Source organism: Pimephales promelas, chromosome 2 (assembly GCF_988280905.1).
Source record: "Pimephales promelas chromosome 2, fPimPro1.hap1.1, whole genome shotgun sequence".
NCBI lineage: Eukaryota > Metazoa > Chordata > Actinopteri > Cypriniformes > Leuciscidae > Pimephales > Pimephales promelas.
Window position 1 is genome coordinate 402,501 of NC_142770.1, and position 15,387 is coordinate 417,887.

The window sequence follows — 15,387 nt, forward strand, 5'->3', positions numbered from 1 at the left end:
ATTTTAAAAAATATTAAATAAATAAAATAAATAATAAATAAATAAAAAGGTTTTTTTTAATTGCTAAAAACAGAAACATAATAAATTTGAGTTTAAGTGCTAAAATGACTAAACATAAATAAAAACAAGCGAAGATAAGATTTAAACAGCCAAAAATAGATAATGATATTGTCCAACTAACGTTAGTTTTTAGCATAAAACTTCTTCTAAATGATAATTCGTAACGCATATTCTGACTGTATTGCTCCCCTGTCCACTACTGTTCTGACCTGAGTCCAGTTCGGGTCCAGATGTGCTGCAGGTGTTGCTGTGGTTCTGCCGGATCTCCCTGAAGAACGCGATGGTCTCCTTCAGGTTCTTCTTCAGGAGGAGGTTGTGTTTGTTGTAGTGACTGAAGGCTCGGGTCAGATCTCTGAGAAGTGGACCTGCTTTCTGCGGGTTCTCCATCGTGATCCCGGACCAGAACCAGAACCAGAACCCGGAGTGTGTGTGTATGAGTGTGTGTGTGTGTGTGTGTCACATATCCATCCAAACAGGCCCGAATCACTGCGGGATGGACCGAGCCAACACAACACAACACAACAACAACACTAACACTAGCGTGTGTGTGTGTGTGTGTGTGTGTGTCAGTAACACACACTCGGGCGGACCGGAGGCCGAACCGGGTCGCTGGTTCTGGTTCGCGGGTGTTCGGAACCCTTTCTCCCGCAGATCATCGATAATCCCGGTGTTTGTGTTGGTTCCGTTCGGGAATGTTTCACTTTTCAGCCCAGAGAACGGGAGCCAGCCGCTTGTTCTGCTGCCCGTCCATTAGGAGAGGAGGACGACCGGGAGGCGGCGCGAGCGGTGCATGCTGGGAAATGTAGTCCGCTCATTACTGAAGTCTGGTAGAAGAGATATTATGGAGAAAAAAAAAGTAATTTCAGCTTTTCAAGTCATAACTTCGATTTAGCACGTCATGATTTCGACTCTTTATTCATAATTAAGATTTTGCAAAGCATGATGTTTATACTTAAAATGTTGATAAAACCCATTTTAATTAACTGTATTTCGTGGTGCTGCAGGACAGAATTAGCATTCAGCTAATCTTTATCGCAATAATATTCCTCAGTTTCAGTGTACGACTCAAAAAACTTGTCAAATGGTCACAATCACCTTTGTAAAATGGACAATGAAGTACACAATACAGGTATGCAAATTGGGATACACTGCATGCTAGTATCTACTCCTACTACAGTTCTCTAATCTTCTATGGCTGTAATAGCTAGAGTAGTATGCTAGTGTGTGGATCCAAGTGCACTACATTGATGTACACTACATCCACACTATAAGCCTGTAACCTGGCGACCTCTAGTGGCGAAAGCAGAGACTCAAATTAAATGTGTTTGCATAAATAAAGCCCTACATATAATTTAAAAGTAAATTTGACATTGTTTTGTAATGATTGCAGAGATCGTAAAAAGAGTAGTCAAGTGGAATAAGAAAATAAAACAAATTAAAAGTTGCAAATTAAAAGCTGTAACTTTGTTGTATTTTTTTTTTTACTTAATAAACACCGGGTTTTTTGTGTGGATTTCCCTAAAATGGAAAATCCCTGTGTAGTGTACTTTCAGTTTTAATAGTGATGAAATGGGAATGTTGTACCGCAGTATTAGCGCCCTCCTGTGGACATTATGAACAGACGCGGGGGTATGGTGATTAGTGATTACTGCAGATCAATAACACACAGTGGTCTGTTTATCTCCACTGATGTTCCGATTCTGACGGTGATTTACAGTAATCGACTGTCAGTTCATCACTGCTCTACTGTAAACACATGACGCCTTCATTACACCTAAAGAAATATTTTTAATGTATTTTTTTAAGTTCCGTGTTATTTATTTTTATTCGGCTATTGAAACAACCTGTTACTGTAATCTCCTGTTATCTCTGTAAAGCTGCTTTGAAACATCTAATGTTAAAGCGCTGAGTTAATGACGGTGAAATTGACTTGACTTTTGTGATCTTTGTTCAATAAATCATTTATTTTTAAAACAAACAATGCGCTTAGGGCGGGGGCGGTCCTTCCCGTCAGAGCTACGCCCATCGAGCGGAGCCACGCCCACACGCGCCTCTCATGAGCCTGTGTATGATCAGCGCGCGCGTCACTCGCGCACTCGCTCGCAACAGCGCGTGTGTCGCGGCTCAGGGTATCGTGTGTGATATGGACGGCGGCGGGTGTGCACGGGCTCCGGGAGATTCTCCCGCGAAGCGTCAGGCGGTGAAGAGACACCATCACAAACACAACATCAAACACCGCTACGAGTTCCTGCAGAGCCTCGGGAACGGCACGTACGGGCGCGTGAAGAGAGCCGTGGACCGCTCCGGGAGAATGGTGAGAAACATCGCGAGATTAGATATTCATCAACACACTGCTTTAACATTAATGATATCTCAAGAAATAAAGAGTAACAACCGGCGATTTAGTATCATCGATGTGATTTTTATTATTATTTATTAATAACAGTGTTAGAATAGACAAGAGTAGGCCTATCTTTAACTGTGCTATTATTTAGGCTATTAATAATATTATGATACATCACATGTAAGAGCATTTTTCTAACTGTGGTATTTTTTTATTTACAAATAATATTATAATATTATCATTAATATTAAATCACTAGGAGAAGTCGTAATATTTCATTGGTTACATGTACGACTGATTTTCAATACTCATTATATTATTATAAATAACTCATGAATAATACAATAACACCAACACATAAATAGATTCAATCAATAATTCAAGTAATTTATTAGTCATGACTTGCTGTATTTAAGAATAATATTATAATATCATTAATATTAAATGACTGCGTGATATCTAATATTTTAAAGTTGTTGTTTTGACTATTTGATCATGAATTATGTTAATAATAATAATAGTAGAACACCTTGATCTATAGAGTAAAGGCTGATTGATGTTGAGGATGGTGTTGTTTGTAAAGCCTCGGCAAACAGGTTTACTGTGTGTGTCCGTCCGGTTCTCGCTCGCCCGCGGCTCCATCACACACACACACACACACACACACACACATTCCTCTCAATCTGGGGTCAGAAGTGCCTCTCCCTGACCTCTGACCCCGGCTCATGACCCATCTCTGAGAGGCTGCTGTGTTTGTCAGGACGAGCTCCTGCAGGAAGTGATGTCACGTCTGCTTGTCGAGAGAAACCCATCGTGTGCACACTGTTGCTGTACTTAAATTTAACGCAATCATTTCAACCTAAATCATTGATCATATAATTATTAGTCAAGTCAAGTCAATATCTGGAAAGATATTTGCGGTAAAGTGTGTTTTCTTACTTTAGAGGCACGAAACAAAATATTATATGATTTATATGCTGTAAAAATGACATTTAAGAAATTTAAACATATATTATTTAAGTTAAAATGACTTATACAGCCAATTTAATTATTTTTAAACGTAGTTTTTAGATGGAAAACTATTTTTGCTATGAAAACACGTCTTATTATCTCAGGCTTATTATCAAATAATAATAATTATTTACATGTTTTTGAACATTAACATTCTGTTGTCAAGCACAAACCGCAAACTGCACTAACTTAAATATTGAATTATTTTAACATTTGATTTAGGCTAATAAATAAAATAAGATGAAGTATTTATAATAAGTTTTACTCTTAGTAACTATTCTGATAATTGTTCTCTGAGAGCAAATCTTAATATCTCACGCAGTTTTTCTTCCCAGATATATAGATATAATTTTGAATAATAATAATAATTATTATTATTATTGAAAATCGAAAAATAAACCAAAATTCCCTCGCCAGAATCCCAGACGCTGCGCTCACTCCCCCGAGGGCTCGAGTGTCAGGAAGGACATGATGACATGATTCTCAGGAAAGAGAGAGAGTTAGTGTGGGCGAGTCGAGACAGGTCTTTCTCAGCACTGATAACAGACTCGCTGATGCTAGCGATAACACGCCCGACGGCTCAGGCTATTTATAGAGCTTCCCTGAAACACTGATGGTTAATCAGAAATCATGGCGTCTTTGTTCAGGGGATACAGGAGCTGCGAAACCACGTTTATCATGACCGAGGCCTCAGAAAACCTTTCTAGAACAATCCAGTTAAGAAAACGTTCATTCTGAATATTCTCGGAACGTTACATTAGAGTGTTCTCAGAATGTTACTTTAGTGTTCTCGGAACGTTACTTTTGAATGTTCTCGGAGGGTTACAGTAGATTGTTCTCGGAACTTTATTTTAGAATGTTCTCGGAACTTTACATTAGAGTGTTCTCAGAATGTTACTTTTGAATATTATCGGAACGTTACTTTTGAATGTTATCGGAACGTTACTTTAGAATATTATCGGAACGTTACTTTAGAATGTTATCGGAGCGTTACTTTTGAATATTATCGGAACGTTACTTTTGAATGTTATCGGTGCGTTACTTTTGAATATTATCGGAACGTTACTTTTGAATGTTATCGGAACGTTACTTTTGAATATTATCGGAGCGTTACTTTTGAATATTATCGGAACGTTACTTTTGAATGTTATTGGAGCGTTACTTTAGAATGTTATCGGAGCGTTACTTTTGAATATTATCGGAACGTTACTTTTGAATGTTATCGGAACGTTACTTTTGAATATTATCGGAGCGTTACTTTTGAATATTATCGGAACGTTACTTTTGAATGTTATCGGAGCGTTACTTTTGAATGTTATCGGAGCGTTACTTTTGAATGTTATCGGAACGTTACTTTTGAATATTATCGGAACGCTACTTTTGAATATTATCGGAACGTTACTTTTGAATATTATCAGAACGTTACTTTTGAATATTATCGGAACGTTACTTTTGAATGTTATCGGAGCGTTACTTTAGAGTGTTCTCAGAATGTAACTTTAGAAATTTCTCTGAACGTTCTGAAACTAGTAATATATAACAAAAGTTAGATGAACACCCAGATAGCAAACTGACATTGAATCAACGTGGAAATATGACATCGAAACAACGTTGATCTGACATTGTTTTGCTCATCGAATTAACGTTGAACCAACGTCAGACACGTCATTCTTTCAAAACTAACGGAAAATCAACTTGAAATCAACGCGTTGTTTCAACGTTATGAAAGCAAACCAATTTTTGATTTTCATTTAGCTTTGAAGAATGCCGCGTCTGACGTTGGTTCAACGTTAATTCGATGAGCAAATCAACGTTGTTTCAATGTCATGAGAGACGTCGTTTCCACGTTGATTCAATGTCGGTTTGCTGTCTGGGCATCCAACTAAAACATTTGATAAAAACGCCCCATGAAGGACGTATAAATAATGTTTTTGTTCTAACGTTTTGAGAACACTATTAAAGACCAGATAACTTAAAGAAACTTGAGTATTTGGAGGAACGTATTATTAAAGTATTATTCTATTGAATAACGCCTGTTAATAACGTTCCCTGTTTGCGTCATCGTTCACTCTTAGAAATGATTGTTTTGAGCTTCACTTTTATTTGTTCTGTGTGTGTGTGTGTGTGTGTGTGTTGTTTGGTCTCTAAAAACACCTCAGTCTGACGCTTGAGCGCAGGTGTGTGTGACATTCCTGTGCGTCTTCAGTTGTGTTTGTCCATCTGCTGGTCTTCAGTGACCCTGTAGACACACACACACACACACACACACACCCTGTGGAATGTCAAACATGCGGGATGGCACGCAGATACTCGCATACAGACTCACAAAAGAGACAAAAGACCCGAGACACAAAGACCAAGCGCATCCCTTCATGTGCAAATGAGTGCTTCCTCTGACGTTATCCCGTGAGGTCATGTGACCCGCGAGACGCCTCGCTAGAGGAATACATGCCTCAAAGTATGATTGATTACAAACAATAACTCTGCTCTCGTTTCATGATCGATGCGCTAAAACTAAAGTGAATTCGGTCATTCGGTCGAAAAAATAGAATTTTGTGTGAATACAATTAAAATATTCAATATTATTAGCAGTAATATGTTAAATATCAACATTTTAATCACATTAAATATGTTAAAACTATTAATATAATATCATATAACCTAAATATTTCAATGCATTTGTACTCTATTTGGCTATATATCTGTGAAAATAAGTTAAAATGATTCGATATGATTTGATTAAGCATGATTAAATGAACTGGAATAGACTGATGTCTGAGAGGAACCCTGTGACGCTTGTGTTTGTGTGTTCAGGTGGCCATAAAGTCCATCCGTAAGGAGAAGATTAAAGACGATCAGGATCTGATCCACATTCGGCGGGAGATCGAGATCATGTCGTCGCTCAGCCATCCTCACATCATCTCCATATATGAAGGTACATGAAGGATGAGAGCGCTCGTTTCACATCGCTGGGATTCTTCAGTCACGCAAACCTGTTTGTTCTCATTATGTAATCAAGACAAACCCCAAAAACTGCTTTACTGTGCTTCAGCGCACCACAATTACACCCCGCTCATTAACATAACGCCAGCGAGAGCTCATTAGTGCCATGTCAAAGAAATCAGTCGAGTGATGACGGACACCGCCTCTGGCTTTGGCTTGACTCGGTTCATGTAATATTCAGCAGTACAACATCACGGTTTCTCCAGAGCGGCTGTATATATATATATACACTCTTAGAAGGAATGGTTCTATTTAGAACCAGGAATGGAACTCCAAAATGGTTCTATATAGAACCATTTTTTTTGGTAAAAGGTTCTATTGGCCAAGTACGGAACCCCAGGGTTCTATATAGAGTTCTATATTTTTTTAAAGTGTACAGAACCTTTTAGGGGTTCCAAATACGTAGCGCTGATAGAACCTTTTCTTCTAAGAGTGTGTGAACTATATTAATAACTCTCTTACAGCAGAAATGAGCTGGACTGAGACGCTATTCTCTTCGGGAAACACACGTCGTTGCATTATTTTTAAAGCTGCTGTGTGTGTGTGTTTCAGTGTTCGAGAACAAGGATAAGATCGTGATCGTGATGGAGCTGGGCAGTAAAGGAGATCTGTACGACTACATGAGCGAGAGACAGCGCATCTCTGAGGCCGAAGCCCGACTCTTCTTCAGACAGATCGTCTCTGCCGTGCAATACTGCCATCGCGTGAGTCACACTCACACACACACACACACACACACTCAATACTGCCATCGCGTGAGTCACACACACACACACACACACACACACACACACACTCAATACTGCCATCGCGTGAGTCACACACACACACACACACACACACACACACACACTCAATACTGCCATCGCGTGAGTCACACACACACACACACACACACTCACACACACACACACTCAATACTGCCATCGCGTGAGTAACACACACACACACACACACACACTCAATACTGCCATCGCGTGAGTCACACACACACACACACACACACTCAATACTGCCATCGCGTGAGTAACACACACACACACACACTCACACACACACACACACACACACTCAATACTGCCATCGCGTGAGTCACACACACACACACACACACATACACGTCTATATTACTAAAAGGGGACTATCACTCTACACTGGCCAAGAGGGGACTAGTGTTTCTGGTCATTTTGAAGAAACAAAAATGACGTACAAAATTCTCTTTTAAGGTCTTTTTTCATAATATAACTTTAAATATGCATTTTTTTATTTTTAAAAAAACATGCCAAGTGGGGACCTGAAACTCTGGCCGATGTCTACCTTACCAACAGGGGACTCATATAGCCTGCAATTGAACTGTATGTCTGTGTGAACAGTGAAGTGAACTGGCAGTGAAATCTTGTCTTCATTTTGTAACTTATACATACTTATACACATATATGTGTGTGTGTGTGGGTGTGTCATTATATAATGCTCAAACATATACATGTCTATATTGCTACACAGCAGTGTCGCTGTACACTGGCGAAGAGGGGACATTCTGAATGATATCTATCCAACCAAGTGGGGACTTTGTGTGTGTGTGAACTGGCAGTGAAATCTTTCTTAATTCCGCTTACATTATATATCTATTATATACATTATATATATATATATATATATATATATATTCACATAGAAAAACGCTGTTTTAAATTGTAATAATATTTCACAATATTACTGTTTTTTTTTATCAAATAATTGCAGCCTTGGTGAGCAGAAGAGACTTCTTAAAAAACATAAACAATCTTACCGATCTAAAACTATATATTTCTATACTACTAACTGCAGTGTCGCTGTACACTGGCGAAGAGGGGACATTCTGAATGATATCTATCCAACCAAGCGGGGACTTTGTGTGTGTGTGAACTGGCAGTGAAATCTTTCTTAATTCCGCTTACATTATATATCTATTATATACATTATATATATATATATATATATATATATTCACATAGAAAAACGCTGTTTTAAATTGTAATAATATTTCACAATATTACTGTTTTTTTTTTTTATCAAATAATTGCAGCCTTGGTGAGCAGAAGAGACTTCTTAAAAAACATAAACAATCTTACCGATCTAAAACTATACATTTCTATATTACTAACAGCAGTGTCGCTCCACACTGGCGAAGAGGGGACATTCTGAACGATATCTATCCAACCAAGCGGGGACTTTGTGTGTGTGTGAACTGGCAGTGAAATCTTTCTTAATTACGCTTACATTATATATCTATTATATACATTATATATATATATATATATATATATATATATATTCACATAGAAAAACGCTGTTTTAAATTGTAATAATATTTCACAATATTACTGTTTTTTTTATCAAATAATTTCAGCCTTGGTGAGCAGAAGAGACTTCTTTTAAAAACATAAACAATCTTACCGATCTAAAACTATACATTTCTATATTACTAACAACAGTGTCGCTCCACACTGGCGAAGAGGGGACATTCTGAACGATATCTATCCAACCAAGCGGGGACTTTGTGTGTGTGTGAACTGGCAGTGAAATCTTTCTTAATTACGCTTACATTATATATCTATTATATACATTATATATATATATATATATATATATATATATATATATATATATATATATATATATTCACATAGAAAAACGCTGTTTTAAATTGTAATAATATTTCACAATATTACTGTTTTTTTTTTATCAAATAATTTCAGCCTTGGTGAGCAGAAGAGACTTCTTTTAAAAACATAAACAATCTTACCGATCTAAAACTATATATTTCTATATTACTAACAGCAGTGTCGCTGTACACTGGCAAAGAGGGGACATTCTGAACGATATCTATCCAACCAAGTGGGGACTTTGTGTGTGTGTGAACTGGCAGTTAAATCTTTCTTAATTACGCTTACATTATATATCTATTATATACATTATATATATATATATATATATATATATATATATATTCACATAGAAAAACGCTGTTTTAAATTGTAATAATATTTCACAATTTTACTGTTTTTTTTATCAAATAATTTCAGCCTTGGTGAGCAGAAGAGACTTCTTTTAAAAACATAAACAATCTTACCGATCTAAAACTATATATTTCTATACTACTAACAGCAGTGTCGCTGTACACTGGCAAAGAGGGGACATTCTGAACGATATCTATCCAACCAAGTGGGGACTTTGTGTGTGTGAACTGGCAGTGAAATATGTCTTCATTACAGTTAAATTATATATCTATTATATACATTATGTATATATATATATATATATATATATATATATATATACTATTTTTCTTATTTAACGCTCTCTCTTCATATATACTTTCTATGCTTTGTTATGCAGTCCCTAACAATTTACTTGCCATAGTTATGTGCCATTGCACACACATGTCTATATTACTAACATATACATGTATTAACACAGCAGTGTCGCTGCACACTAGCCAAGAGGGAACTTTCTGAATGATATCTATCCAACCAAGTGGGGACTTTGTGTGTGTGTGTGAACAGTGAATTGAAGTGGCAGTGAAATACACATCCGTAAAGGGGGTCGCACACCGAATGAGAAGCGCAGCGCTGCGCCACGTCTAGGACAACTCCAAGTATCGCACACCGGACTCACTTTCTCATCAGTGTATGGCCAGCAATATTGTTATGTTTAATGACATGAAATGAAGATGTTTGTTCTATGTTATAATTGTACTGTACAATTAAATACAATCGTTGCTGAGTCTGCAGTCTGAAAACTACCTCAGAGCATCAGTTAACTGAATGAATTGAGAATCTCACATGAAAACCCAATTACATCAGCAATTGTCATTCAAGCAGCTGATTTATGTAAATGAATGCAAAACTAAATTTATTGCAGCATAGGGCAAAGTCAGTATACATTATCAACGATTTGAGACAACAAAATAATTTAAACTTTATATAAAACTAAATGGCACTCTGTGGCGGCAGCAGGATTACATTCAAAAGGTCACGGCGACGTAGCCGTAAGTACAGAGTCAGTGTTTACAAGTTGAACGCATAGGTTGAACGTGCAAACTAACTCAAACGCTGTTTACAAAAAAGTAATTAAAAGGTAAAACAGCGATGTCGGACGATTTTGATTCTGTACTTCCGGCTACGTCGCCCGTGACCTTTTGAACGTAATTACGTATTACGTGACGTTACAAACGCGCCTCACAGAATAGAGCTAGGCTAGCATTTGTCCTTAGAAAAGTTACATTTTTGGAATAAGTTTTGAAATAACCGATCGTTTCGCATGATAAGACCCTTATTCATCGTCTGCTGCATCTGAAACTGTTATTAACTGTCTTTTCGACCTTGGACCGTCTGGTTCCCATGTAAGTCCATTATATGGAGAAAAATCCTGGAATGTTTTCATCAAAAACCTTAATTTCTTTTCGACTGAGGAAAGAAAAATATGGACATCTTGGATGACATGGGGGTGAGTAAATTACCAGCAAAAGTTTTTTAAGAGCCACAAACCTGTATATAAAACTCTTTTTATTTTAGATACACTAAATGCAGACAAAGAAAAGACAGGATTTTGATGCAATATGCAAAAAAAGTCAGAACAGTCACACAGCTTGATCAAACAGGATTATGTTATTTTATGTTTGAGATAGATATAGATAAATAAAAATAAAAATATTTAGACATTTTTTTTTACGTTGATCTTACCTAAATGTTTTTTTTTTGTTTTGTTTTTTTGTTAAGAGTATAAGTAACACATGGAAGCTTGATTTCAATCTTCGAATTAAACTGAAAAAAGTAGCAAATAAATAGAATAGAATAAAGAGTTTTTTTGGTATGTCAGAAATACTACAGAAACTGAATAAAGTAATCCAATGTAAAATAACACTGGATAGTCTTTTTAGTCCAAGACTGAATTAAATACAAAGGCTATTAATTCTGATTGCTTAGAATTAATGCTATATTCTATTGTTTTAATTCAACAGAATTAATGACAGACACATATGGCTGCGTTCACTTTAAGAACGGATCCCTGTCTCATTTGTACTGTCTGTCTGTCACACGCGTTTAATGCTTATTTAAGACATTAGACTGTCTTTAAAAGGTTACTCACCAATACCAGAGTTTTGACATTATGTCGCGTGTTTTTAACTGTTAAAGCGATATAATCCAGGGATAAAACGTTTGTTTCAGGCGAGCTGTTTGAGGCGGATTGGCTTTACTGTATGTGCACGCAGTGAAAGACATCTCTGAGAGTGCGCGAGCACGGGATGGTTTAATATCGCTTGAATGTTTAAACTAAAACTTAAAAAGACGTGAAAATTATAAACGTTAGTTACCATCATAGGTTACGATGCAATGCTGGCCCGATTGTGCAAGTGAATATTTCGTCGTGTCCCGACTCCTAAACGCGAGTGTGTATCGACAGCTGCAGCGCTTAGTGCTTGCCTAGTGCAGTGAGACGAGAAGACGCCGCACCGCGTCCGCGAGCCCTTTATACGGAAAAAATCGATTCGAGGCCGTTGAGAATCGATTTTGAATCGGCCACATTTTAAAAACCGATTAATCGAAAAATCTATTTTTTTGCCCAGCCCTAATACACACACATATATATATATATATATATATATATATAAATCACATAAAACATAAAAGCCTGCCGGAAAAGATGGGTCTTAAGGCAAGATTTAAAAACATGAATACTTTCACTGTTTCGCACATCCTGTGGCAGCAGGTTCCATAAATAAGGAGCTGCAAAACTAAAAGCCCGGGACCCCATAGAAGTAGTGCGGGTTCTAGGGAGAACAAGAGTGAGCGAGGAAGACGATCTTAAAGTCCGAGATCGAATATAGATATTAAGAAGGTCCAATAAATATGAAGGGGCAAGGTTATTGAGTGCTTTAAATGTCCGCTTTGGACAGTATTCATGTAAATTATGTCGGTTATGTCTTAAACAGTTGTGAGTGTATCGGATGTGCATCAGTGCGATTGGATCCGCATGTCATTGGAAATAATCCGACGTCTTAAAGTGAAAGTGGCATCAAACATAATGTGGTCTGTGTCCTTAATATTGATCAAGCAACCAAAGAAAAAGAGAAAAGCAATCACAGTTTCTTAATAGCTTTAGTATAATAAGGATTAATTATATTTAATTTACACAAAGAATATTTCTGCTTGAAAGAATAAAGAAGGATGTATGCATGGTTATAAAGAATGTATACTGTATATCATCCATTGAAAAGGCTGTGTTGTACTTTAGGAAAAGTGGTTTTTATTTAATTTTAAGATATTTTTTAAATCACAGTAGTTAAATCCGTATCTGTATTGCATGTTCAGACTTTTAAATCATTTATATTAATAGGTTAATAGATGTTTTCTTCGGGAGTGTATGGGTTTGTACATTTTATTCTATTCTAAATTCTAAATTAACGCATTACAATTTAACTAAACCCATTATATTTTAGTCGACTAAAATCCAATGTGATCTCATGAGAATACGTAGGCATTTGTACGTAAAGTGTAGTTCTATCATACGTACATATAATTACGTTTTATATGCGCAGAAACGTATAATACTGACGTATTTACAGAACTAAAATGTAAAATATTTACGTTATTGACAGCACAAAAACGTAATTTATTTACGTTTGAACAAATCCACCGATGTACACATTTGTACATATCACAATTTATGCATATTAAAATCGTAGCATTATGTTTTGACTCTATTGCATTCAACTGTCTTATTCATTACGTTTTCAGTCTCATTTATTGATATAATACTCATAAATATTAACATTTTGCTCGTTTCGCCTGCATGGTGTTAAACAATACACTATAAAACCTTAAAAATACATTCTTTAACTTTACTCGTTTAACCATTTTGTAATATAGTTTATTTGCCGTGAGGCACAGAAAGTGTTTTCTCCTATAAAACAAAACATAAATTCACAAAAGACATCAATTTTATTAGTTTGATGTAATCCAAATCTTTAGAATCCATAGCCTACGTTGTTTACAAGAAAAAAATCCTAATTCAACCTTTTATCCAGTCGTGATCTTCGCCTCCATTCTCAGCAGCAACCGTACACGTCAAATCCCGCGCTGGTGATGAATTCAAATTCAAAAATCACGCCCTTGAGAAGCGATACGTCGTGTTTTACGGCAGAGATATCAAATGGTCATTAGCTCTTCCCTGCCTCATCACAGATTGAGACATGAAGGACTGTGACGGTTGGTTTAGTTCTTTTGAAATAGTGCGAAGCTGCGAACTGAAGCCGGATGAACATTTTCATTGATTATTAATTTAAATTCTGCTCTGTACTTCATACAAAACTATTACAATGTTGCCAGAGAGGACTGCGACTGCAAAGCATCTTCATGTGAACGGCTTTTAGTAGCGGTTTTGACATTTTCGCAATACATATATTATTGTGATTATACTTTTCTGTTAGTCACGTTTTTCTTCATAATGGGCTCTATGCACGGCGTTATTTCCGGTGAAGCATTAGGGATGCTCGATAACTTCCGCCGATCGTAGAGTCCAATGCAATACCGAGAATTTATATTGAATTTTATACTCCATGGTTATACTAATGAAACGTTAGTCACAAAAACAGATAAAACAGACACCCCTCGTTGTGTTTATGCTTCTTTTTAAAATTATATTAAATAAACATAACTATATATAAAATTACATCTAAACGTATGTACGTTTCGTTTCAAAGACGGGAGGACAGTAAATATTGAAGACTCTGCCATAATCCCGTTTTCTCCGGTTTTCCTCTGCTTTAATCTACACAACCGGAAATGGACGAGCATCCTTACGTCAAATGCGGAACTTATGCGTGCATATAGCCCATTGTAACGTTAGTTTACGTAGTTTTAACGAATTGTTAGGGGTAGGTTTAGGGGTAGGAGTAGGATTGGTGGCTCAAAATATATTTTAATGCCATATTGACTGCCATTTCCCAACACATCTGTCCATTATGTTTTATCCTTTTTTATATTCTGTATAAAATACACTGTAAAAAAATGTCTTGTCAAATTAACAGTAACTTACTGGCAACAATTATCCAGTACTTGCTGTATTTCATTCAACAATAAAATTACTTTAACACTAACTACAGTACTGTTAAGCATACTGTAAAATCAAATAACATTATTTTACTGTAATTTCTTACCATATTAAAGTACAGTATTACACTGTTAATTTTTAATAATACTGTATAGCATTATACAGTTATGAAATGTTATTGTATTTATTTGGTGCTACTGTGTAACCTGTAGAATATGTAGAAAATCCGTAGAAATAGAGTATTATTTAACAGTTAAAATAATATTTCTATGGATTTTCTACATATTCTACAGGTTGCACAGTAGCACTATAGGAAATAGAAAAAAGAACAATTGAAGCTTTAACTGCTCAAGGTTTATTGTGTATTTTCAAACACATTACATTTACATATATACATTTAAATACATGAATAAAATTAAATACATGAATAATAATAATGTAATATAATACAATTTAAATCATGCATGAAAATCATGAACAATCATGCGTTTCAATTCATGCAAAAATGATTATGAACAGGTAAAATAGAAAAGATTAAAGGGGCGCTATCTGATCAATCTATTAGAAAGGGGGGGGGGGCTTAAACTAGATAGTCTATTGGTTTGAGATAGACTGTCTAACTGGTCAGACTGGTCTGTTGCTGATTTTAAAGGGTTTTGGGCTCCTTTATAACTAGATGACCAGATTTGCAGGGCTGGGAGAAATGTATAAACTAGCTTTGACGAGTAAACCACCAATCCAGATGAGTATTACAAAATGACAAGTTGCACTCTAAAAAAATGCTGGGTTGTTTTAACCCAATTTTTGGGTAGAATATGGACAAAACCAAATGTTGGCTTAAAAATGCAATGTAAAAATTTAACCCAACGGCTGGG

The 15,387-nt window shown here is 36.2% G+C and overlaps 2 protein-coding genes across 2 annotated transcripts in view; one reads left to right on the top strand and one right to left on the bottom strand.

Annotated features, from left to right (window-relative positions):
• The window catches only part of dstyk (dual serine/threonine and tyrosine protein kinase), a 23,617-nt gene extending 22,802 nt beyond the window's left edge, over positions 1-815 (bottom strand). The window contains exon 1 of the mRNA XM_039682508.2: positions 270-815. Within this exon, the coding sequence (XP_039538442.2) occupies positions 270-447 (178 nt within the window). The 5' untranslated portion in view covers positions 448-815. The remainder of the gene's footprint in view (positions 1-269) is intronic.
• Positions 816-2,113: 1,298 nt separating this feature from the next.
• The window catches only part of nuak2 (NUAK family, SNF1-like kinase, 2), a 30,226-nt gene continuing 16,952 nt past the window's right edge, over positions 2,114-15,387 (top strand). The window contains exons 1-3 of the mRNA XM_039682316.2: positions 2,114-2,374; positions 6,230-6,350; positions 6,971-7,122. Of these exons, the coding sequence (XP_039538250.2) occupies positions 2,117-2,374; positions 6,230-6,350; positions 6,971-7,122 (531 nt within the window). The 5' untranslated portion in view covers positions 2,114-2,116. The remainder of the gene's footprint in view (positions 2,375-6,229; positions 6,351-6,970; positions 7,123-15,387) is intronic.